This window comes from Myotis brandtii, unplaced genomic scaffold (genome assembly GCF_000412655.1).
Source record: "Myotis brandtii unplaced genomic scaffold, ASM41265v1 scaffold248, whole genome shotgun sequence".
Classification (NCBI taxonomy): domain Eukaryota; kingdom Metazoa; phylum Chordata; class Mammalia; order Chiroptera; family Vespertilionidae; genus Myotis; species Myotis brandtii.
The window spans coordinates 1,467,456-1,494,135 of NW_005359397.1; the positions used below are offsets into that span (position 1 = coordinate 1,467,456).

Consider the following 26,680-nt stretch of genomic DNA (forward strand, 5'->3'; position numbering starts at 1 on the left):
CATACAAATTCAAAGATAAAATTAAATACTACAAAACGGTGACAGAAGAGCATTAAACCAGGTACTGAGGCCCTTCTGAGTGAGATGCCCACCCAGGAAGCTGGCCCTGGAGGAGGAGGGGAGCGTCCCAGAGAAAGGTTCAGACCGAATGTACGTCGAGTGGGTCACATTGGAATAAACTCACCCGTGAGATTGATGTTTTGAAAGTAGAGTGATTAACATGGCAGTAGGCTCTACTATAAAGCAACTGTACCTCAAAATACATCATCCTGGAATCACAAAACGAGACCGAATGGCAGAATGCCTCCGGAGAGAAGACTGCAGATTTGCCAGCACCCAACATCAATCACAGAATTCTCCTTTGAGGACAAGAATTCCCAAGCTCAGAACTCGGTGTAGGCAGGGAGTGGACATCCTTGCTCAGACACTGAAGTTCCTGGTGGAGCAAATGGCAGTCTAAAGCAATTTTATACACACATTTCACACAAACCTCCTAGATTTAAAATGAATAAACAGCAACAAAGCACAGACAAAAGGTGTGTTCTCTCAAACCTGGGCGACTAAGCACAGATAGACATTGAAACTTAAAATTTAAAATTTTTTCCTTGTCTCTAGTCACCATAGTGTTCAGCAGTCACATATAGTGACTGCCATACTGAACAGCATGTGCACAGAACACCCAGCAATGCAGAAAGCTCTCTGTGGGCAGCCCTCTCAGACCCCATGTGGCTTTTTTTCACATTACAGTTCTCAGAATAGTTCTGTAACGCCTTTTTATAGGATACTATACTCAACAAAGAACAGAGACATTTACTTAATTTAAGACACCCCTTTTCTAGGACACAGCATCCTTTCCTACTTTATATATGTTTACAATATATAGGGAAACCCAGGGGTGAGTCAGCACGCACTGCTCACCATGGAAAGGGGCCTTCGTCCTGGCTGCAGGGTGGGCTGCACCAAGGCCTGGGCTCTGCCCCACAAGTTAGTCATAGGCAACAAAGCAGCTCAGCCTCTAGGCCTCTCCACAGTCTCCAGCGTGGAAAGTTGAGAGAAATGAAGGAGCGGGTTTTCTGCATCTTAAAGCAGCTCATCTCTGCCCTCCCAGGGACCATGTGGGGCTGGCTGAGAACACCCTCCAGAGCTCAGGAATGATCACTCGAGAAAGGACATTTCTCCGTGCCTATTATTAAGTGACCTTTTTCTTTTTTCACGGCATAAAGACTGGCAAAGAATACCTTGTAGACTAACCAAGACAGGAACACAAACAGCCCTCAGAAAGTTCAAATCCAACGAAGAGAGAGGCCTCATCCCTCAAGCAAAAGCTGCAAGGGACAAACTATTGACAAAATTAAGATGGAAAAGCAGCTCACCTTTTCCAAGTCGCCTTGTAAACGAGGCCATCCCTCTGGATACAGGTGGAGGTACAGATTGCTCTTGGGGTGCTTGGTCAATTTATTGGCTTTGGTCAGATTAAATCTTACATCTCAGATTAAACCTTACATTAAACCTAACAGTACAGATTGCTCTTGGGGTGCATTTAAGTGGCTGGTTCCTGAGGCACATCTCCCTCAGGTGGCTCTGGCCCATGACCCCTGAAACAGAGCTGGGATTCTAGAATGTAGGCTTATTGAGCAACTAAAGAAGAACAATGAGACCTTAATTACTGTCTTCACAACTCGTGCTTCAGGCCATTTAAAAACAGGAACTCTGCCTTAACCAGTTTGGCTCAGTGGATAGAGCTTCGGCCTGCGGACTGAAGGGTCCTGGGTTCAGTTCCGGTCAAGGGCATGTACTTTGGTTGCGGGCATATCCCAAGTAGGGGGTATGCAGGAGGCAGCAGAGCGGTTTCTCTCTCATTGATGTTTCTAACTCTCTATCTACTCTCCCTTCCTCTCTGTAAAAAAAAAAAAAAAAGTATTTGTCTTTCTTTACCAGCAGTAATTTCAACCCAAATTAAGAATTAGGCACAAAGATATTTGTGGGGATAACCAGCAAGATTAGCAATGGCATCTCACAAGTATAAGGTACCATTCACTTCAATGCTTCTTTTAAAGAAATTTTACTTCCTGAGTCAAACAACACTAATAGAGAAAGCCTGAGTGAGTGGCAGCAAGAGAGAGGCCATGAGCAATAGGAAAAATGCTTCAGTTTCACCAAAAAGTACTAAACCAAGTTCCCAATGAAAAGAGATCCTCTTTACTTTTGGTGTAACCAAGAACTTAGTTTTAGCTTGCTTGCTTCCTCTCAGGATTTTTTAATTTTAAAGATAAAACTAACATTAGATTTTTTCAGTCACTTCCTTCCAAATGTGACTTTTATTCTAAAGCAGGGGTGGGGAACATCCGGCCCTTTGGCCTTAAAATCATTTGGTCTGGCCCTGCCAAGGCAACCACGGGCAGGACTCAAAATTCAATAAATCTAGGAGCTTTTTTCATAGCAACATAAATTTATATCAAGTAAATTATATTAAGCGAATGATGTTATATACAAATGGCCCTTGACAGAAAAAAGGTTCCCACCCCTGTTTTAAAGCAATAATTCAGCAGAATACCTAGGGTCCCCATAAGGGCATCAAAGTACTTGTTCATTAAACAGTGCAAGAGAAATGCGTCTTCCTTTTATTCGTACATGATGATCCCAGTGACACAGGTATTCTGTGTCTGCATCCAGTTCCAAAGCAAATAAACACAAACCACGAAACCATATTCAGAATATAACACGCTATTTACAACCATAAGGAAACAAACATTAACACCTAATACCTTGTAATGAAGTGATTAAGTAAACTCAATTGTCTGTAACATGCAGACCTAACTCTTGCAGGTCCCGGGCTGTCCTGGGGTGCTCACACTCACCACGTATGACAGACACCTGCTGGAAAGAGCCCCCTGTGGCTCAGTGAGTGGGGGTGCAGAAAAGGGAGACAGACACAGAGGCATGTGGGGTGAATCTATGATCTTTGGCTCTTCAGACAACACAACTGAGATTGTCTATAAATCACATCTGCCCAGATTCAGGAATACAGAGTCACAGAGGTGTTGAAATTAAGGCAAAGGTAGCATTAGTGACCCGACTATCTTTCAACCCCCCAACTACCTGCTGCAGGGGGTTTACCTTTCCCTGCTTTCTGAGGCAGAGGCTCTTCACGGGAGCCATGCGACCTTGGATGGAGGGACTTCTGGGAAGGGCTCGGCTACCACCTGGGCAGCAGCCCCTTCAGCGTGGCTCTGCCATTGCCAGGAGCTCCTCACGGCGTCTCCCACTCCGGACACCTTGTCTTCTGATGACGGGTCCTTGAGTGCCCAGGCCTCCATTTGTCATTCTCTGCACTCAAAGCTTAAAATTTTCATTTTCGTTTGGTGACAGTAAACTTTTTGAGATAATGAATTTTTACATAAAGGGGCAAATGAGTGAGTTACAGAATAGTTCAGATTTTTAAATGCTACTCTACATTTTTGCTTCCACATCGCTATGGAGCAAAGCAAAGCACATGAGTAAGGTTATCGCTAGCATGATGCCTAATTAATGAGGAGTTACAAAGAGCGCACTGCCAGGCTCCTCATTCTATTAACCAAGCTGGAACACCCCCCGCCCCCTCCCAACCCCGGGGCCTGAGATGGTTCTGAGCCAGCATCCTGGTGAACCTGGGGAGAGGTTTTGCTGACTCAGAAAGAGGCAAAACTGAGCTATTGAAGGTCCTAAAGCCAAGAGAAGAAAAGTTTCGCATTATGACATTAAACTCCATTTATTTAGTATCTGAAACATGGTGTACATTTATGAATCCATATAAACATTTAGTACATCTAAAATCCACAACTGGTCAACAGCCTGTGCTTTCCTTTGTGTACAGTTGGGTTTTACATCTGGACACTTTGGTGGTGTGGAGAGACCCAGGCTGTGAATCTAATCCAACTGCCTCATATGCCCTTAGTCACTGACAGAGTGATCTGCTCCGGAAAAGTCCGTTCCTTGCACAGAAAAGGTGTCTCCCTTTGGAACTACTAAACCAGGTGTCAAGGAAACAAGAGAAAGTACAGGAAGGAGACTCCATGTCAGCGCGCAGCACGCAACACAGCCCCGTGGCGCCACAGAGAGATGGGCACTTTCTTTCAGACCTTTCGATGCTCATGCTGACGTAGAGCCTCCTCGCCCTGCACTGCAGGGGCTCCGTCCAGCAGGAGCATGCACTCTGCTCAGGCACACTTCTTAGGGTGCCCCCGGGGTCACAGCTGCAGCTCCGAGGTGCCCACCAGGCCCAGGGCTCGGGCTTCTTCTGGAGTCAGGCCGCTTTTCAGGGTCCTTCGCACTGCAGTGCATAAGCGGATCAAAGGGTGAGAAGAGAAGGAGGGATTAGCAGCCAGGCACAGGGATGCGGTCCACCAGCCCTCTTCCCCAAGGACTCCAGGCCATGGGGTCACAGGGCTCCCAGAGGCTCGGCCCCATCTGGCTCCTGCTGAAGTGCCCTGGCTGGCTGGCTGGGGCTGCAAGAGGCTGACCTGAAGATGGCACAGAATCTGACCTGCATGGTCTAGTGGAGGGGGGCCTTGTAAGGGAAGAAGGGAGAAGAGGCTCATCCTTACAAAGTTTCTGAGAAATAGGTGCAAACTGCAAACGTGCAGGTGGCATGTTGAGAGCTCAGCCTCTGACCGGCATAAGGAATGGATCAGAGCTGGAAAAGTAATCACGGAGCAAAGGAAAACGCAAGTTCCAATGATGCCAATTGGGTAAGATCACCCCACAAACCCATGACCTTGGACAGCAAGGTGTCAACAGACCCCAGGGCAACGGGCAGCAGTCAGGGTGAGTCTGTGAGTGTCTCCACTCATCAAAGCGCCTCTGGAGAGAATAACCAGGAATCCCCTGCAGGCTGGCTGTCACAAAGCAAATTGCCAAATGTTTCTGGGTAGTTCTGGTGGATGTTCTCTGTGAAACAGGCTCAGGAAGGACCAAATGACCCCTTCACTGGGCGCACACCTGGCCGTCGAGGAACACTCGCATTTCACGGACCTGGAATTGGCCTCTGTGTAGCCCAGCATCATGGATTGTCCCATTGCTCAGTGTTGATCAGTTCTGATGTCAAAATACAGGCTGGATAAGGGTGAATGAGTAGACAGCTGCCTCTTTCAAAACCAGGCCTTTCCTTTGAAAGGTTGCCTAATTACACTTCTCTTCATTTATAAATTGTGTTTGGTCTATCCTATATGTAAGATCATACAGAGTTTGGAGGATATGGTCTATGTTCAGAAGAGGCATGTTACAGATCCACCTTCCATCCTAAATCCTAAATCCACCAGAGTCCCCGAGATGAGCAGGGCAGGCCCTTGATCAGTAAAGCTCACCCTTATTCCTTCCCATCTTCCCTTGCCAGACCCAGTTCCCTGAGTCCACTCTGTGACCATGGGCCTGTATCCTCTGAGACCTCCTCTGAGGCCTCTCCACAGGCAGGGCCCCACCTCCTATGTCTGCAGGCAATACCCCCCATTCCATGTCTCCCCATGATCCGCTGGGAAAAAGCCCATGTAGCCTGTGGACAAAGGATCTGAAAGACCCATGCCCATTGGAACGAACAGGGGTAATATCTATGAATAAATGGTGTCTTCTCTCCCAGGGATAGCACTTTGAACAGGGACCAACATCTAATCCTTCAATTAGTCAATCAACAAATGGTTTATGGAGAACCTACATATCTATGAATAAATGGTGTCTTCTCTCCCAGGGATCAGCACTTTGAACAGGGACCAACATCTAATCCATCAATTAGTCAATCAACAAATGGTTTATGGAGAACCTACTGTGTGTTTGCCCTTTACTCAAAGAATCAGCACACTTCTGGAAAGCTCTCAGACACCAAGTGTGGGTTTTTATAGAGATTCAAAGACTTGTACCATGCCACCAACGCACACTACTGTATCCCAAGCCCAGCTCTGGGCCCCAAGCTACCCATCTGCAGCTGTTCCTGCACCGGCCCCCACTTCCCAACGCAGCCCCTGGGGCTCCAGACTGAGTGTCTAACTCATCCAGACAAAATGTTTGGCTCCAGAGCCTTGGCTGGAAGCAGACTGCATTTATTTAATTGAGTAATGGAATTTGTTCTATGGGGCAGCCATAAAAATACTAGTTTGTAATAACCTTTTATGTCCTTTAAACACTCCTTCAAGTGTTGGTTAAAGAAAGATAATTTTAATGGCAGAAAAGAAGATAAAATGTTTCTCATTCTTGACAAGGACTACTAGGACCTCTCATCCAAGACACGGAATTCTGCCCAGAGAAGCCCATGCAGCATCTTACATTTCATTAGCTGCGGAGGCGGCACGGACACGTGCCTATGACCAGATTCTCTGTGCCTTTGGGTAAATATGCTTGGCCGAATGATGACAGAGGCTCTGTGAACGGGTGGGCATTTCACCCACGATGGCATTTAGAATGCTGCCTTCACACTCCCGGCCACACGCTGGCTTTCGTCCTGTGACTGTAGTGTTTGGGAATACTTGAATAAGGGAATACTTGAATAAGAACCCTGGCACCTTAGAGCATGTGCACTGATGTAATAGAGATGGGCATGGGCCAGCTTGGCTGAGGCAGCTCGGAGAACAGAACAAAGTCTAACCGGTGCTTCGCCGACCTTCCTGCTTGACCAGAGGCTGTGCCTTTGGCCTCACCATCTACTCAGAGTGCTGATGTGCAAGGCCCCTGGGACCTCCTACACCCCTTCCCCATGGCGTGTGTGTTCTCTGCTGCAGGGGAAAGCCAGAGTAGGCTAAGGTCCCTTTGCTTGCCAGATGCATTCCTGAAAAGTGAATCTTCCTAGAAAAATCTGTGCCATCTGTAGAATCCTACTTTCTGTAGGCCTTCATGACAATTCAGATAAATTCTCTCACAATAAATATAATACTGAACATAATAACCCCATAAACATGAATATATTAGCCCCCCAAAAGACGTAAAGAATCTGAATCCTTCCTTTGTTAGAGTCAAAGTTAATTCATGTTACTGCTTGAAGGTGTGAAATGAAGGCAATCAGTTAAAATCAGGTTTGTACCCCAATTCAGATCACATATAGAAAGGGCTCTTTGGGTGTCATTTCATCCGTCCATCTGCTCACCAGTTCACTCATTCATTCAGCAAATGTGACTTGAGCCAAGTACTGCCGGCAGGGAGGCAAGGGGCTGACAGGGACGTGCTGCGAGGGATCCGCAGACCTGTCCAGACACGGACTTGGCTCTCACTCTGAAAGCAAAGAAGGGCGGGGGTAGGGTGGGTAGAGGGGGTGCTGAGAGAATGAGGGGACCAGCAGATGGGGCTGGCAGGATGTGGGACTTGTACAAGTCTCCCATCACACAGGGGATTTCTTCAGTGCTTGCTTAGGTCTGATAAGATAATGTCTGGGCCCCCCTCCGCTCCCTGTTCCTGCTTCCCTCTGAGTGCTCTGGCTGGAGCTGCGCAGCCTGTCACATGCGGCTGCCTCCCTTCCTCAGCTGCTTAACAGAGAACAGACCTCGGTAATGTTTATCCCTGTCTGCCTCGCAGCTCTTCCATACACGGCGCGGGTCACTTTGCTGGCCCTGCAGCCGCTCTGCCCCAGGCACTGTGACAGCTCTCACGCAGCCCCGACAGCAGTGGGAACCTGGGCTCAGACACAGGGCGCCTCTGCCTCCACAGGCAGCACAGGGGTGTCTGGGACTCACAAAACCCACGTTCCTTTTCTCATCTCCCACCCTCCTAGAAGTGAAAACAAATTTTAATCCTGCAAAGTGCTCTCAGGTGACTGCTGAGAGGAGTTGAATCTGAGAATAATGGCAATGGTGGCCACAATCTACTCCATGAGCCAGAACATGGATTATTCCTTTTGATCTTTGTGGAAAGCCTATGAGATGAGTAGTGTTGTTTCCCCAGTAAGTGAACAAATGGCAGAGATCGAGGCCCTGGCCCAAGTGCACACAGTAAGCGGGAGAGAAGGATTTGAGCCAGGACGTTTGACTGGGCTCCATCCTGTTCTGGCCCCTCTGCTCCTGCAGCCCAAGGGGCACTGATGGTGGCACTCCTCCCAACACGCACAAGCCCTCGAGTCACCCTCTAAAATGTAATGACTCTCGGCCCTAGACGGGTAGCTCAGTTGGTTAGAGCATCGTCCTGATATGCCAAGGTTTAATGCATAAAGAGTGGAACAACAAATCTCTTTCTCTCTCTCTCTCTCTGAAAATTCAATAAATTAAAAAACTCAATCAATAAAATTAAACATAATAACTCTCAATCCAACACTTGGTTTTCTCATGGGCTTGTTCTATTTATCTTCCTGTCCTGTGTCCTGTCCATCTGGGTAGGCACCCTCAGCTGCCTTTTGTGGAGGGATCAGACCAGCTTTAATGAATCTGAAGAATAATTAGATGCTCACTAAACAGCAATGATGCTGTTGTTGAGAAGACAGAAGTTGGATTGAGGAAGCTTTATTTCCTTCCAACATCTTATTTTATTGTATCCCAAGAGCATTAGTGTTAATGCCTCTGGCTTATGGCCATTGTTATCTTGCACTATAAATATAAATTTTATGTAAATATAAAATTGGTTCATGGAAAGTAAGGAAGAACTATTTAAATTAAATGCAGAGAAAATTTTAAAAATGGGATTAGTGGGGGAAATTCCTGGGTATTTTCAAACACCACTTTGGAAAAGTAGAGAAAACTGAACTAAGTTGTGCACGGAATCTAATCTTGTGAGACATAAATCATGTTTTCCCCAAAACAGATTCAATAACTTTTCAGATTCGATCATTCTCTTTCTCCATGAACTGCTACTTAATAGATAGCCTGGCTACACCCCTCAATATTCTGTAAGAGAAATAAAATAAGATTTTAGCTATGTCAAATGTGCATTCCTCTCCCCTTGGTGAGGAATGCCGCAGCGTCACGAGAGACACTGTGGGGGAATGGTGGTGTGAGGGATGAGTCAGGGCGAGAGAGAGAATCTGAGTTCTGCGTTCCTTTCCCAACGGGCCCTGGAATCAAACTTCTGGCTCTGCCCAGGGGAAACTGTTTTTTCATAAAGGTGTCCACCATTATGATCCTAACAAACTAAGAAACTGGTTGATTACGTGTAGGTCACATCAAAGTGATCACATCTTTAAAGAAACATAGCTCTGAGCCCCAAACTCCATGGTCATGTCGCAACAGGGCCCAGACTCTCCCTTGGAGGAAAACTCAGCAGAGAAGGGGCACCTGCCTCTCTCAACCATGACATGACCCTGGGGACAAGAGATAAAGCAGACTATAAGTCCCTAATCCCCGATCTGTTCTGTGATCATCTGGGCTAGTGGCACCATGCAGGCAGCCAGCAGGGTGGAGACCCTCTTCTCAAGGCGGGTCCAAGAGAAAAGCATGCTGGGGAGGAGCCCCCTCCCCACCCCAGTCACTGGGGTCCATCCTGCAGAATCATACGTGTAAGGATACCTCAAGTGCTGGTCAGCTTCAGGGATTTCTAGGGCAGGTCAACATTCAGGAGGCCTAAGAGGACAAGTAGCTCTGGGACAAAACACCTTCCTCAATATTATGAAAAGAAAAACCAAAGTAGAAAAAAACAAAGAAACAAACAAGACAACCATAAAGCTCAGATAACATTCTCCCTCTGTCCGATGCACCGGCCGATTGGAGGGCCTTGGCCAACGTGTGCTGGACCATTCATTCCACAGGCTAGAACCCAACCACATAGTTAGAAACATTTTGCTTCATGAGACCCTGAAGGCACCAGCTGGGAAAGCAACAGAACCGAGCCGTGGGAGCCTGCAAAGCGATGAAGGTGCCTTTGATCTGTCCCTACTGGCTGCATGTTCCAGGCATTCGCAGGGCGTTGGGTGTGTGTAGGCCCAGCCACCAGCGCCAACAGGAAAGTGAACATTGAATTTTCTCAGAGGATTCTCAAAGGCTCGCAGGTCATAAATTTTTAGGTTATGGGATGGATTCTGTTAAGTTTCCTGCTATAGCTGGACTATTACTGTCTTTGGCCAAATGAGCTATGGCCCAAATATGTCGGGTATTCATTATCCACTTGCCTCATTGCCACCATTAAACAATCAAATAAAAGGGTGGAGCCCAAAAGGCGAAACTTCATGTTGATTTTGCAAATTATTGTCTTCTTATTCCTTTAACCTCTTGTGAAAAGCTGCAGTTTATCACCCCTTTAAATGGAAATCAAAGTAACTCCCCCTGTCTTAAATGTCTGCGGATTGTGCCATTACTAATAAGTTAAACCTGTTGCAGATAAACATTTACATACATGCAGTACTGTAGTCGTTGAAGTCACTGCATCACAGGATGAAATGTGCTTGGCTAAATAAAAAGAAAATACGGCTGTTTTGCATAAGATTGGAATGGAAACGATACCAAAGGATAGTATGTTATGTCAACAACAAAAACAGGCAAAATATCTCTCTGGCCAGATTGAAGTGGGAAATTAATTATGGCTGTGTGATTGTTCCCAGTGACATCAAGTGTTTCTGTAAGAAGCTGGTTCTCTCTAGACCAGAGGGCAGGGCCAACACGCTGCCCACACAGACGTGGATGGCCTGAGACTCTGGGGACTGGCAAGGCCACTGTGTCATGTAGTCTCTGTCTCTGAGGTTCTTGGCTCACCCCTGCCCATCTCTGTGAGGGCACACCCTGGCTTGGCATCCTTTCTCTACTCCCCACCCATGGTCCCTGCCACCCTCAACACACACACTTGCTTTTCCCAGATCCTCCCGGGTGATTCTTGCACTGAGGTTCCCCACTGTAGCCAGACCAGGAGAGACCCAGTACCAAGTTTCTGCCATTTGGTTACCACCAGTTCACTGAAGTAAGTAATAGGGGGGCAATAAAGGCAAATACGAAGATAATCTACGGAAGACCTCCAAAAGCCTTTTATATGTTTCATTTTAAAAAGCAATTTAACAAATAGATTTCTTATGAAAAAGAGCAAGAGAAAAATAGGCAAACAATATGGACAAGCCATCCACAAAAGAAGAGATGCAAATGGCAAGAGAGTCAACTCAACTTCCTAGTATGCAGAGAAAAGTCAGTTAAAACCACACGGGAATACTATTTCATCCCCTTCAGGCAGAGAGAAAGGGAGGTGCTGCCTTGGCCTGGAGCAGCTGGAATCACACAGGCGGGTCGGGGGAGGTGGACAAGCCCAAGTCTTTGGAGAAGAGTTTGTCAGGGAAGATGCGCAACTGAGGCCCCTGTAATTCCACTCCAGGCCTCAGACCTGAGCGCTCTAGCTCACTGTGCCCGAGTCCTCTGGAGACCTTGTTAACACAGATTCTGAATCAGTCGTTTGGTTTAGTGTTCTTTACCCCAGAAACAAGCGTGCCAATGGGTCTCACAGAATCACGGGGTCCAACATATGCCCCATCACCTCCTGTGTGAACTTCAAGGGTGGCACCACTGGGGGCTCCCTGAGTTCGAGTTCTAACTAAACTCCCTGCCTACTTGGAGTCACTCTCCTGTCACTTTTGGGAGTCTAGACGTGGGAAGGGAACCAGCCTTCCTTCTGGTGACAAGTCATAAATCCCTTTCCTAGTCACCACCCCTTACACCAGGAAGCAGAGCCGGTTAAGACTCAAGCTGCCACTTGTGTGACCAGCAGAGGCCAAAGCTTGGGGCTGAACTCTTGACACACACAAGCGCCACAGCCAACACAAGTAACATCAAAGAACTGAGAGGAACCCTGCTTCCTGACTCAGTGCGATCCCTATGAGAGTTGGCATGGTGCCTACACAGGCAACTCCACACCCACTACTTGGGCAGGAGCAGGAATTGGGCTCCAACTAAAGAGAAAGGCAGTTGCTTTGATTTAGTTGAATCCTCTATTTGGTAGGAAAAGAAAAAATAACTGGTCAACCTAGGCTAGCCTTAAGTATTTTAACCATCCTACTGACCATAAAATCCCTGGTTTTTACCTTGGTCATGTTCACCGGCAGCAGCGAACCCCTAGGGGAACCACCTCCAGCCCAGAAAGTGGCCCCTGATGCTGGGAGAGAGGCAGAAATATACTAGTAGCCTCTGGCAAAGCATCCCGGGCAGGGCTTGGCAATGGGCCGCTCTGAGCCCACCAGCGCCTGCCAGAGCCATGTCAGGGCCTTTTAACCTTCCTAGGGACAAAGTACGAATTGAGGGAGGCCTGGCCAGAAATGACAACTACCCTGGGCAGGGGTGACTGCAGCACCCTCCACAGGCCAACACTGACTGCCACGTAGGAAACCTTTTGCTGACGAGCACAAGTGGGCCTCCTGGCACCAGTGACAATTCCCTGGAGCCCACCTCTGAGTCTGCCCTTCCCGGTCGTACAGGACTAGAGGGCAGGTACCTGTGGGTGAGTCCCTCACCCCAACTCGAAGGCACTTACGAGACTTCCGGTTGGCCCGGGAGCGCTTCCTCTCCCGGGGCACCACTCGCTGACTGGGCACCTGGGTGGCCGACTTGACGATGCGGTCCATGATCTCATCAGCGGCGTCATCCGTGACATTCGGTGAGTCATCGGTTCCCATGGTCCATGAACTAGCGGATCCTGAAGGATTAAACAGGGAATGCGATGAACCCAAAGAAAATGCACAGCGCTGCCCCCGGCAGCTGAGCTGCCAGCAGCGGAGCAGAGCGGGAAGCCCGAGCTCAGCAGATCCAAGTGCTCGCAGGTCCCCACTGTGGGGCACAGGGCACCACTCCAGCCACCACCCTCCAGGCTCTGTACTCCCTAAAACCCATACTTGGGGCACTTATGTCATAATATCTTGTACCACAGCTGTGCTCTTGTCTTTCACTGCCCTTTAACTTTCTATGCCTGGATGCGTCCCTCCACCTGCCAGGTCACAGGAGGGTAGACCCCCCTCCCCACCCCAGACCCCATGCCACACGGTGACGTGCATATCACAGGTATCCAGTGATGTATGTCCAGTAATGTCAGCTCTCTATCTGTGGCTGTATGTGCCTAGTGAATGTTAACTAACCCCAACTTCTCATTCAATGGAATAGAAATCAATGGATTTTGAAACATAGTTTATCTTTGAAATTTCATAGCAAGATTGTCCTCTACAACCAGCAAAGGGGAATTGACATAAATTCTCTTTGGTACACTTCTCTGTTTGCTGACCAAAAAAATACATTTATTAATTACTCCAGGTCTGGCATGGAAACATCTGCCTATAGACAAGCAAGAAGAAAGCCCCACAAAAACATAGTTCCCAAGTCATGTTAAAGAGTTATAAATCAACTAGAGGCTTGGTGCACAAATTCATGTATGGGTGGGGTTGGGCCAGCCCGCCCTGATCAGGACCAATCAGGCTGGGCCAGCTGGGGGTAGGGGCCGTGGGCAGTTGGCTGGTCAGCCAGCCCCGCCCCCTGGTCAAACTCCTGGATGAAGTCCCAGTGGAACTCCCAGTTGAGGGACAATTTGCATAGTAGCCTTTTATTATATAGGATGCTATTTTAATATACCAGGATGAACTTCCTGTGAAATCTCTTCTATAAAATGGGAAATATGCTTCTGTAAGAAGACAGATATATATAAATGTTCTCAAAATTGTGAATTTCCTCTTCCTACACTTCTTTTTGTAACAAACACACAACTTCAAAAGCCTGTGGTCTCCATCACACCCACACAGCTCTGCCACTACGTGGAAAAGCACCACCAACAATACACAACCGAGCAAGTGTGGCTGTGTTCAGTAAGACCTTATTTACAAAGCAGGTGGCCAGCCGAAATTGGCCTGGGGCTGTATTTACTGATCCCTGTTTTAACCTATGAGGATTCATTCACAGTAATAATTCCTCTTGTGTAAATTAATTTATATTTTTGGGACTGTTTTTTTCTGAAATGAAACTAATGAAGGTGGGTGACAAAGGTGTGAGTAAAGAAATGTGTGGCTACATCAGCACTGGGGAGTTGACTGCCCTTTGCAGTGACAACCCAGGCACAGGAACCTATACCCGGTGATGGGGACCAGACCCCCACGGGGTGGTTTCCTGGGAAGATGTGCCCCGCCCAGTCTGGAGTTACCTCGGCTCATCCGGCTGCGTGTGCGGACGCCCAGCACCGGGGTGGCATCATCCATGGCCGAGGACGAGGTGTTCAGCACAGCCTTCATGTTCTCATGCTCAGCGGCGTCCTCGGCGTAGCTCAGGCCCTGTGGTTGGCTCGCAGGTGCTGGCGAACTGCTGGAGAATTTGCCGGACTGCAAGACCAAAGGGGATGATGGTGTGAGCTGCTGTCCCCAAAGCCAACTCAAGCCTATAAAATGCTTAGTTGAGGAACCTTCTCTTCTGTCCCTCCCTGTCCTTTGGTTTGTGTGTATCCTGCAGACACAGTCATCGAGGTTGTGGATGAATAATGACAAAACATCTGTGAACACGGAAGTGCTTTTATCAGAAAGAAAGTCCTGGTCCAGAAGGACCACGCCCATCCCTCCGCTGTTGCAGGCATCTCGGCTCTCTGCAAGTTCCCTCGGTGAGTGCCTACCAGGGGCGACCGAAATCAGCTCTGGGAAGAACTCAGAAACCAAATCCGTTTCCAATGCCAACGCCCTGATCGAGGATCAATATATTTAATGTGTTAATTAAATATATTGAGCTTTACGTTTTTTAAAATTTAGTGTCAGGAAGCAGTTAAAAATTTCTTACATATCACTTATGATAGTCAAATTTTAAAAGTGGGATTCAGCCACAGAATGAGACAAGATTAAGAGTTGGGAAGAAATTTTCCAGATCTAGTCCCACCTCACTTTACCGAGAAGGGAACTGAGGCCCTCCAAGATTAAGTGAACCCAAGGGGGTTTGTTTCAGGCACCAGATCAGAACACGACTCAGAAATTCATGCTGAAACTGAGTTTGGTAACACTTACTACTTCTGGTGGCATCAAAAATATAGTTGTTTAAACAAGCATTATGTGCACACAATATTCTCTAATTCCAGCTGAACAGCCAGGACACAGATGTTTTACAAGAGGTATGCTAGCACATCGCGCCACGGCACACAGTGCCCAACATCTGGATGAGACATAAGCAGTCTGTTAGATTCCCATTTGCAGAGAGGAGCTCTGTAGATCTGGGCTCCCTCTTTTCATCCAGCTTCTCAGCCACGGCAGCAGAGAGCCCAGGACACATCTGTGGCTGGCACATCTGTGTACGGCTCCTTCCTCACCTTCCAGGCCAGCCAGCTCTGACTTGGACTCTGGTTCTGACATCTGGACCTAGACGAGGAGCCCCTGCCCTCCCACCCCTCACACACTGATCCCGCCAGACCCAGTGGATGCCAATGGAGGAAATGGGCACAAGTCAGAGCTACCCAAAGCTGCTGAACCGCTGGTCTGGCCTGGCTCTTAGCCACTGCCCCACTTCCTCTCTGATTTTAGGGCTCTTCATGTGGCTGTTCTAGAACCCAGTTCTCATACTTGTATTGCCAAAAGGCTCAGGCAGGGCTGGAGGGAAAGTTCCCTGACCACTCTCCTCACAGTAGAGAGAGGTGTGCTGGCGCTGCCACTCGGGACAGGGCCTGGGGCTCAGGGACAGCTCGGAAAAGCAGTCAATCCGTCAGTCCCTGGCACACACGGCAGGACAAGGACCCATGTTAGGAGGTTAGTGATCACACAGAAACCAACCCAAAAATGTGCATGCATGGTTTAAAGCACAGAACCATGCTGACACTGCAGGCTGCTAAGGTTAGGCACTCCAGCGTCCCTGGAGGTCACACGTGGCATTCTACACGTTTAGACAGAGTCCTACCTCCATGTCATCCTCTTCATCAGTCTACCCAAGAGAACAGGACAGGATGGAAAAGACAGAAGGGATTCTTAGAAGGCACGGAAGTCAGCAAAGATGAGATCATCTCCATGTCACGTCAAATTCCAAATGAAGAAATTGGCCCCATGACCAGGGCACACCCTCTTGATTTGGGAGTGGCCGGGCCCTGCCTCCATAGCCCTCCTGCCCTCCTCTGGAAATTCCCCAAGCTCTATCCTGACCACAGTCAGAAGGGATTTGGGGGTTCGGGCCAATCTCCCGAGGCTGCCCATGAGGTTGACAGCCACTGTTTTCTGGCCACTCCATACCTCACTCCCAGCTCTGTGTCCTGCCCCTCACCCAGCCACATTCTGTGGAACCACCTCCACTGCCCCCATCAGGGCCTCAGTAAGGGGACTGGCCTCCCTCTGCCCGGCTCCACCTGTCAGTGGCCGCTCCCCTCTCATCCCCAGTGCTGGGCCTCCCTGCCCAGGCTGCCGGTCTGCACCTCCAAGAACCTTCCACACTCAGGACAAACAACGCAGGACCAGAGGAATGGCTGCCCATGCAGAATGGGTCATATCACTGCTCCCTCAGAAACATGAGATTAGGTTCTCTTCAAAATCGTACTTCCCTGTGCCTCCTGGAGGCTGTCAGAACTGACTGGCCATACTTTCAATGCTCACCAACTCTCACCAGATAAGCTCCCTGAAGTCACTTCAAATACTAGTAAAATATCCCTTTTCTGAAAATAAATTGAAGGTGAAAGTCATAGCAATCTCTTAATTTTAAATCAACATGCCCTCAATTTAATGTGTGCTTGTTTCTAGTGAGGTTGGAAGGCTGGGCCAGCCAGTCGGACACGAGGGTGTTGAGAACTGACTACACTTCTGGAAGCTGAAATGACACAGTGCTCCCAGTACATCACCTTCCCAGCCAAGTGCATCGTGACAAGAGGTGACAGTTCTGCTGTGCCATCTTTTAAAAAATCTTACAACATGTTTATTTAACCAGGATTTGGGTTTTCTTTCAGCAATGAGTACACGTGTGCGATGCCAATAGACAAAATCTCTAGCCCTCTCAATATCCCCAAAGTAACTAGCATTCCCTTTTCACAGAGAGGAAGCTGGAGAGAAGGCAAGGGCCTCGCCAGGGTTACCCCTGCCTCAATGTGGGGGTCCTGGGCTGGGCAGCCTGAGTTCTCACAGCCCAGCTGGAGTGGGACGACAGCAGACAGGGCCACAGTGGCCTTGCGCCGCCTCGTCTATGTCACCATTTTACCTAGAACCAGGTGGCGACACAAGGGTGAGAAATTACTTAGTGTCTCCCTGATCCTCCCTGGAGGACTCCTGGACTTTAAGAAAGGAAGCCTTCTGCATGTTCAGAAACAGAGGAAGAAGAGGAGAGACCGGCACATACAGCAGATACGGGGCTGACTCCACCACCGTAGGGTCTTTAGATTTAACCCAGGCAGCTCTGTGCCTTAGAAAATAATGGTTTTCCTAAAACTGTCCTTTTTTAATGGCTGTCACTTCCATCCTCATTGCTCAGCATCTACATTAAAAGTGACTGACTGCACAGCTTTCTCAAAAAATCACTTCCAGCTCTAATGCTCGGGCTCTGCTTCTCCATCTATTACTTGGGTTTGTTTTGAGAGATTTAAGTGGTGGGGATGTTTTTCTTAACCAGATCATGACATCCTGAAGGCATAAGCTTATCTTTTACAGCACCCACATCTTCCTCGTTGCCCCATGCTGTGCTGGGCACGCAGCGGGCGCTTGCTTACTTGAGATGTTGGGAAAACGGGAAGCTGTATACATTGCCATCACTGACAATATTCTGATTTACCAGCAGATGGCAACCTTTCTACACAAATGATGCCACTTTGTCCACTGAAAATAGGGACTATGTCCAGGATAAACCCTGAAGAAGCTGGTACTATTCAGATGTTAATGGGAATTTAAATATTTTTGAATCAGACCCTAGAATATTTTATCCCTGCTTATAAATAGGAAAGCTGAGTGTTTACAGAGAAGGACAGAATTTAAAAATTAGTGGGATCTGTAAAAAATAAATCTCAAGAATTTAGCAAGAAATTTTGACGTGTTTTCATAACTATGAGCATATTGGACTTGTATTTTTCACCCTCCAATGTGTCTCATTTCCACAAAAATAAGCACTCCCCTTTTACAACTTTTAAAAATAATAGTTTGGGATGAAATGTGGGACATAGTTTGCCCAAGTGGATTCTGTTTGCCTCCCGAGCTGCTGTCCTCCAGGAAGTGAAAGATTTGGTTGAACCCAGACTTCAGGAGAAGACACGGGAGACTTGGCTGGTGGCACCGGCGTCTGGGGGACTGCGGGAAGGGCACCTGATGCAGAAACGGGATCTGAGCACTCTCTAAGGGCCCAGAAAATTCCAAGGAAACAGGGGTCTGGGTGGGAGTAGGTGGTGAGGGAATTAGTCCCTAGTTCTCCCCTGCCTTCTTTTAAAATTACTAAGATAATGTGTCCAGGTCTCCATGGAAAAGTCAGGCCCCCTCAAGAATGTGGGCAGTAACTGTGTGCTCCCTGTTTCTCCTACCACATGAACATTTTCTGGGCACAGAAGGTAGCCCCCATAAGGTCTTCTTAATTGATTTTATTCATCCCCAAAGAAATCCACCTGACTTGAGTTCAGCTGAGGCACGCAAAGGACAATGGCTTAGTTGCTACCCATTCCATTCCCTGATCACTGAGAGCCAAGGTGCTTCTCACCGATAGATGCAGATGGAATAAGTTTTGCAAAGGCACATCAGAAAGGGGCACTGTCTGTCCCTGGCATCCTCACACGTCCCTTCCTCTTCTGAATACCCACTGCGCCCATGGCCCAGGGGGCTCGGGGATGAGGTGGGAGAGATGGGGAAGAGCCCAGGAATGGGAGAGACATGTGAGTGTGCAGGGACCCCGGAAGGGGATCCCTTCCCACCCTGGTAGTCTCTGACTGAAGGGTCTGCCAAGAGCCCATCCGATTGCAGCTTTGAGCAACCACATCAATTATTTCTCTATTAAGATGCCTTGAATGGTGGTCCATGTGTCAACTGATAGGTTATAAAGCATCATTATGATGATTAAAATCTTGAATCAATTCCCAAATCAGTACATTGTCCTCCTATAAGTGGCATTATCTTCCATCACAGAGGGTGAAAATGGAAACAAGCATTTAATGTCATCAGCACCATACAACACACCCACATGTGTTACAAGCTCCTCCTCCAGCCACACATTCTTAACTTACATGTCCTAGTTCCTCATTTGTTTATAGCAGATTTTATAGAAAAGAAAAGAAGAGAAAAGAAGCACAGTCCCCAAACTGTGGGACATTTTATGGTTGATTACACTCTCAAAATAAATAAGCTGATTTCCTGAAACTTACATCGGTGATCATCTTCCCTCTGGTCTTATTTCTCTCTCTGTGGTTGGCCCGCTTCTGTTTCTGCTGCAAAACCCTTTCCCTGGTGGTGCGATACTCCAGGGCAAATTCACTAATGATCCTGCAGAACTTGTTTATGTTCACTTCCCGGATCGCATAAGGCGGATGCCCCATAAAGAGCAAAAAGGAATGGAACCTGCAAGGAAAAACAATAGGGCCAATGACTTCAGTTTTAAGGAACAAAAACATTATCTATAAACTTTCAGTAAAAAAAAAACATCAGCAGGAGACAATGTTCTTCTTTCCTGGGGCCTTGAGGTTGAAGAGTCCTCTCAAGTGACAACGAAACCAGAGGTCAAGTTCAACTCACTTTCTCATTGGGGATGGTGAGGGTGAGATGGCAGGATTGCAGGAGATTAAGCATCTTTTTCTTTTTGCTTACCTGTGTTTTAATGCTTCCTAAAATGGATTTGTGCAAGTTTTGTAACAAAAATGAGTATTGCAGTTTCTAGATTATATAAAAATTAAATAAGAAATAAAGAAACGTTGCTTAGCAATTCCTTGGGAACCTGCTCCAGTGAATCTTGGAAAAGACATGAACATATTATGAATAATATGTCAATTGACGGTTTATAAAAAGATGTTTGTAAAGTTTTCTCTGAGTAAATATTTTGATATCTTTTTTTGAAATTTTACATACAATCTGAATTTAATTGGAACACATCGAATGAGACACACAATATTATCTCAGCTATTTAATTTATAAATAAGAAATTGTTGAATGTTATTTACTTAAAATTTTTGTAAAAGAAGTTAAATGAGCAGACGTGTGCCCAATTTTTGGTTTTCAGGATATGAGGAAGAAGATAGTAGGAGACAGAGTGAAATTTTTATGTAAGCAAACAGTATTATATAAATGATACCACTATTTATAGACAAAAACTTTTGGTGTTGATCATTCTAATTTGTACACTTAGAAAAAGGTTTGGTTTATTTTTCAAATGAGTGACACTGACTTATTCTTTTTGTGAAAAACAACAAAGTAAAGCACACAACAGGAATTTAAGGTAAAGGGGGCTGAAAAATGCTGTTTAAAACAAAAAAAATGCTAGTAAAAGTATGAAATTCTTAGAAGAAAACATAAAATGTTATGACTTCGGATTAGGAAATTAATTCTTAGCTATGATACCAAAAGCATAAGCACCCAAAGGAAATATAGATACATTCAACTTCATCAACATTAAAGAGCTTTTGTGCTTCAAAGGTCTCTGTCAAGAGTGAGAAGACAACCCACAAAATGGAAAAAAACATTTGCAAATCATATGCCTGATAGGGAGTGTGTATCCAGAACACATAAAGAAATGTTACAACTCAACACTAAAAAACAAGCAAACAAAAACTGACACAAGATTTGAATAGACATTTCTCAAATAAAGGTATGCAAATAGCCAATAAGTGCATGAAAAGATGCTCAACACCTTTAGTCATCAGGGGAATGCAAATCAAAACCACAGTGAGATGCCCTTCACACTCACTAGGATGCATACCATGAAAAAGACAGGCCATGATGCATGTGGTGAGGATGTGCAGAAACTGGAACCCTCACGTGGCACTGATGAGGCCATAAAAATGGTTTGGCTGCTGTGGACAAGCCTGGCAGTTCCTAAAAAGCTAGAATGGAGCTACTTTATGATCTAGCAATTTCGTTCCTATGCATATACCCAAAAGAAAGGAATAGATGTGTTCACACTAAACTTTCTACACAACTGTTCATAGCAGCATTAATCATAATAGCCAAAAAGTAGAAAAGAAGCCAAATATCCATCAGCAGATGAATGAACAATAGGTGGTATCACCATATAAGGTTTCTCATAACTGGCCTACTACCTCTCTGACCATATCTACTGTGACCCCAGCCACACTGGAACTTCGTGATTCCTTGAACAAGCCCACCTCAGGGCCTGTGTGGCATCTTAACCTTTCCTTTTACACTGGGGACCCTTGGGGAACGTGAGATCCTGCAGGGACTGAGGGAAGGGGTGGGGAGGCCACTCCACTGGGAGGACCACAGGCCCTCACAAGGCATCCAGTACTAGCTGTTCCCTGTGCCCAGAGCATGGTAGTGCCCTCTCAATCCACAGGTCTCTGCCCAAATATCACATCTTCAGAGAAGCCTTCCCACCATAACTACAGTTGAATTCCTGGCTCATGCTGGTCATCCCATTGGGTGACCAATAGTGAGCAAACAGGGACTGAGGTCACATGAGAGCAACATCATCCGGTGACCAGCTTACCAGGGAGAATTATCTATATGTATAAAAGGTTAAGTGACCGACCGTCCATCTGTCTGACCGGCTGTTACACTGTCAACTTAAAAATAAACGTTGACTCGCACATGTGCGATACATATAAAGCTCTCGCTGGCGCCAATCGCATGCGTTTGTTTCTATCTGTCATTGTCGATTGTGAATTTGGTTGTTTTTGTTGACATTCTGAAGCTAAAAGAAAGTGGAGGAGTCAACAGAATATGTCTGAAAACCAACTATTGGCACAATGTACCTCTGACACTTCATCTCTGACACTTCTATTATAGAGAAAGGGCGAATAGTGGTATTAATAAATTTCTTCTAATTAATTTCCTTTCAATGTGCACGGATCCGTGCACCAGGCCACTAGTGTATATATAATTACACACATGCATGGGTGCACACACACACACACACACACATTATAGCTTAAGGAATAGATGTAGCACTGAGTTTTCATGCGTCCGGGATAAAATGGTTAATGTGACCAGGCAGAACAGCTTTTCAAGACTTTCATAAAATCGCTCCAGTTTCATGATATTCCAAATGAAAACTATTTGTTTATTTGAGTAGTTTTAAGTGGGAAATCACTTGTATCATACAAAGCATGCAGGGCCAAAGCAGCTCATGTGCCCTGCCTCCCTCCGTGATCACATTAAAAGCAGAGTGTGCTTGGATTTCAGTGAGAAATCTGACAACATCTTGGGTAATGTCCTTCCACCCAGAGGGCAGCTGTGAGGTCTGAATGGGGTGCAGTGAGGGATTTAAACAACCAAATTCCAAAAGCACTGAGTATTAAATACTTGTCAACCTGAGGGAAGACTCTTTTCCTTATTCCTGTTTCTAACAGTTAAAGATGACCCCCACCCCCATGCCTACCCACCCGAACGGTCTGGAGCAAGACCCAGGAGGTCTGGCTACCAAAGCAGCAAAGGACACAAGCTGGGAGAGGGCTCCCAGGCGGACAAGAGAATCAGGTTCTTAAAAACAGTCACAGGGAGGTGAAGTGAAGCACAGGGAATCTAGTCGTCAACATTGTAATAACTACGTATGGTGCTAGATGGGTGTGAGACTTACCGGTGATCACTTTGTAAGGCATGTACATGTTTAATTACTGTGCTGTATACCCGAAACTAATAGAATACTGTACATCCACTGTAATTAAAAATGAAAGTACTGTGTGACTTCAAGGAAGGCGAAGGAAGGAAACAAGGACAGAAGGGGAAAGGAGGGAGGGACGAGAAAAAAGAATAAAAAAATATGAAATGTTTATGAATACATGAAAATACCACACATCTGTTTGGAAACTTATAAAGTGCTCAAGCAGAGCCCGGGGAGTGTGCCGAGGAGCAGCCCTCTGGCACGGCTGCAGCTGAGACGGCCCCCAGGGAGGGCTTCCTCACACAGCTGCAGTGGCGCTGTCTCAGGGCCTGCCACCCGGGCTCCGCTGCAGGCCGACCACACACCGCAGGTCTGAAGAGCTGCATGCTCGCTTGCCAAGGTGCAAGGCCCAGGACAGGGCACTCAAACCTCCGAGATCAGAGTGACGAAGCAAAGGGAAAGAAAGTGGTGGTGCGTGGTAGGCAATGCCCTGGCCTGGGACACGGGAAGACCCAGGCTCTGGCCTGGGTGCTGCCTCCATTTCCAGGTGAGATAGCCCTGGATGGCCCTGGAGCCATCCTAGATCCTTGCCAGCCTCCTTGTAGGGAAGCAAGGCCTCACACATCACTGCTGTGTCTCCCAGGGTCCTCTTGGATCCTGTGACTCTGAGGAAGGCTGGTCCAGAGGGTGGCACCAGGCAGACCGCAGCACAAAGCCACCATCGAGAATCAATGAGTCGAAGGTCTTGGAAGGCAGACTGTGGATCGTATAAGGAAGGAACTTGCCCGGCGGGTGTAGCTCAGTGGTTGAGCATCAACCTATGAACCAGGAAGTCATGATATGATTCCTGGCCAGGACACATGCCCAGGTTGTGGGCTCAATTCCCAGTCGGGGGCATGCAAGATTCAGTGGATCAATGATTCTCTCTCATCAATGATGTTTCTCTCTCTCTCCCCCTCTACTTTTCTCTCTCTGAAATCAATAAAAAATGTTTTTAAATGAAGAAAAGAAACTTTTCTAAAAAGTCAATCTGCCTCACAAAACGTGTGCTGTCTGCAGGCAGGACTGTTCAAACAGACGGGGAGATCCAGGGCTCAGCTTATCAGAGATGTTACAGATTCAAGTCCTGATCAAGGAGGAATTGTGATTGACATCTCTAAGATTCTTTCCGACCTTAAGATTCAATGGCATTATAGTACTGTGTGTGCTGTGTGTGTGTGTGTGTGTGTGTAAGAAAAATTAAGTGCCCATGAAACAAACATGTGCATCAAAGGCACCCTGGCCACATACCAAGAATTTATCTATCACACAATTTTTGTAAATTTAACCTTCAGATCTCTGTTTGCAGAATATTTTCAACATGCCCTTTTACTGGTGTTCCCATATGTTCCTCACTCTGCTTACCTGTTAATTATTCTCCTATGGACAATCTTTAAAATTATAATTCGCTCAGCACAGTCTTTCAGGAACTCTGACATTCGTTGTTTTAAAACGGGTTTCATTTCATGTTTTGCAATTGCCTTGAGGTGATCCCATGAAGCTTTGCATCGTCTCTCCATCTGACATAAATTATCCTGAAGCTGATCAAAGTCAACCTGAAAATCAGAGAGAGAACACTGAAAACGCGCTGAAACCGCCAGACCCCAACCTGACCCAGGAAGCCCAATTGCCTCTGGGAAGAAATAAACATCAAAACCAAATTTACATCTTGAAATACAAACATATTTATGGCCTCGAATTTCTCCACATGTGGATCTGTCATTATCTCGGCATCAAATTATTTAGTGATAAAACCCTTCTGCAAATGAACCCAATGCGAGCGGCAACTTTCTTTTCTTTTTGCCACATTTGGAAAAGAATCTTGGGCAAGTCTTTGAAAACTGTAAATTAAAACATGATATCCAGGAACCCTCGTACGAGATGAACTGAACAGATGGGTCATAAAATTTTTCAGAGCACTCTTGTCCTTCCCGGAGGTTGGAGGAATGCGCCACAGTCACACATGGATGGCTCTGACGTGCCCCAGCGAAGGGGCAGCCTGCTTCTCGTCACAGGGACCTGGGGCAATAGTCACCTCTAGTAATTGCCAAAGTGAGTGGGCAGAAGCCAAGCTCCAGGCAGAAATACGTAATTTAGTTATTAGTTTGGAAAAGGCCTGATACTGAGGGGGTCCCGGGGCCGTCACTGGGGTCAGCCTGGGGTCAGGACACCCAGGCCAGAGCTACTTTGGTTACACGCAGGCTCCACCTAGAGGGCAAGGCCCTGGGAAAACAAAGGACCACGTGTAAAAAGGGAACCGATTTGTTCTGGATGGTTCTGGAAACAGGACCACAGTGAATCTAGACAGCCAGACAGACTTTGTCTCAGTTATTCCTAACAAACTGTCTTGTGGAAAGGTGCTCAGGGGTGTTAGAGCAGCAACTGGGGACCCCCGTGGGGATACTCACAGGGGCTTTTGCCTTGTTTGGGTTTAGAAGGAATATTTGCAAAGACTTCAGAGCAGTACCTGGCACAGAGTAACATGGTAAGGGTGCCTGCGAAATAGTGTTTCCTAAGAGACCCTCGTTAGCCTCTGAGCTGGGGGATCGCTGGCCGTGCCTCCTCCTGCCTCAAGGCAAGTCCACTGCTGGGCTGGCTCAGGGGCCACCTGCTCAGTGTCCCTGGCAGTTGCCAGCCTGTTGGTCCTGGGGCAGGTGGAGGAGCGTCCCAGCCCCTGGGTCCCCACAAGCTACTTCTGTGGGAGAAGGCGGAGGGAGGAAGAGCTCTGTGGACAGACCTTAGAAAAGCCCCCTTTGCGTCCTCCCCCTTCTGCCCACCACTCTCTCCTCTTCTCACACTAGATTCCGATGTGACCCAGACCTGAAGGTCACTCTGCTTTCAGCTCCTCGGCCTGGGTTGTGTTTCCAGGAGTTTCCACCACACCCCTCCCATGTGTTTGCTGTTGCCCCCAAGATCCTGACATCTCCCAGCTCCGCTGTATTTGAGGTTCCTCTGGGCTGTTGAACCTCAGCGATGCTCCTGCAGGGGGCGCAGCTGGCTGTCCAGCGACTGCACTGTCTCCCGTCTCACACACCACCCATTAGCGAAGGTTTGCACTCTGCACTGCATTTAGGGCAGTGGTTCTCAACCTTCTGGCCCTTTAAATACAGTTCCTCATGTTGTGACCCAACCATAAAATTATTTTCGTTGCTACTTCATAACTGTAATGTTGCTACTGTTATGAATCGTAATGTAAATATCTGATATGCAGGATGGTCTTAGGCGACCCCTGTGAAAGGGTCATTCGACTGCCAAAGGGGTCGCGGCCCACAGGTTGAGAACCACTGATTTAGGGGCTTGCAATGAGGGACCAGGGCCACGTACGGTTACAGCCCTATAAACCCATTCCCTCTGGGGACCATCACAGGGACGGCCAATCTGCGGGGCAGGGGGCCAGGCGAGCCCGTTTCCTGGCTCAACACCTCACTGCCAAGTCCTATGGAAGTCCGAGGAGGAGCCAAACTGCCTCTTTTGACATCTTTGCCCACATTAAACAAGCTGGGAGTTTTAATGCCCGAGAACCCAGCCTGGTGAGTAACACAGCTCCTCCGTGGACACAGCAGTCGGGTCGGGGATGGCAGGCTTGCTCACATACCTCAGTAGGAAAGAATCCGGCGGAGAACCAGAGATGGGAAAATGATCTTAAAAGTGCACTCCAAGAGGCACGAGACGAGTCATAGTCACAGACTCCAGAGCAGGGGATGCAAGCGGCCCTTGGGTGTCTTACTTCACAGAGCCTGTGCTCCTGAGGATGGGCACAGACCCAGCTGAGGGGGAGACAGACCCACGTACCTTGGCTGACCTGGTGACGGCCCCGATCTCTGAGTACAGGTCGGAGCTGTCGGGGAAGTTCTCCACCACTATGGTGCACACATGGTGGAGGAGTGACTGCTTGTGCACGGTGTCTTTCACTTCTGGAACCTTCTCGAGGTAGCTTAACTCAAACGCTTTGGCCTGGTAGGTGAACATCAAATAAAAGGCAGGAAGGACAAGTTTTACGCAGGTTCTTAGAAAGACACAAAAGGTTAGACTCGATGCCCTGTTGGAGCAGACCAATATATATTTGTTAAAGATATGTT

General features: G+C 47.3%; 1 protein-coding gene across 1 annotated transcript in view; it reads right to left on the bottom strand.

Annotated features, from left to right (window-relative positions):
* Window positions 1–3,732: 3,732 nt before the first annotated feature.
* The window catches only part of FHOD3 (formin homology 2 domain containing 3), a 347,834-nt gene continuing 324,886 nt past the window's right edge, over window positions 3,733–26,680 (bottom strand). Inside the window, exons 24-29 of the mRNA XM_014540586.1 lie at window positions 26,394–26,555; window positions 23,967–24,157; window positions 19,159–19,351; window positions 14,026–14,200; window positions 12,379–12,540; window positions 3,733–4,309 (exon numbers count right to left, since the gene is read on the bottom strand). Of these exons, the coding sequence (XP_014396072.1) occupies window positions 4,227–4,309; window positions 12,379–12,540; window positions 14,026–14,200; window positions 19,159–19,351; window positions 23,967–24,157; window positions 26,394–26,555 (966 nt within the window). The 3' untranslated portion in view covers window positions 3,733–4,226. The remainder of the gene's footprint in view (window positions 4,310–12,378; window positions 12,541–14,025; window positions 14,201–19,158; window positions 19,352–23,966; window positions 24,158–26,393; window positions 26,556–26,680) is intronic.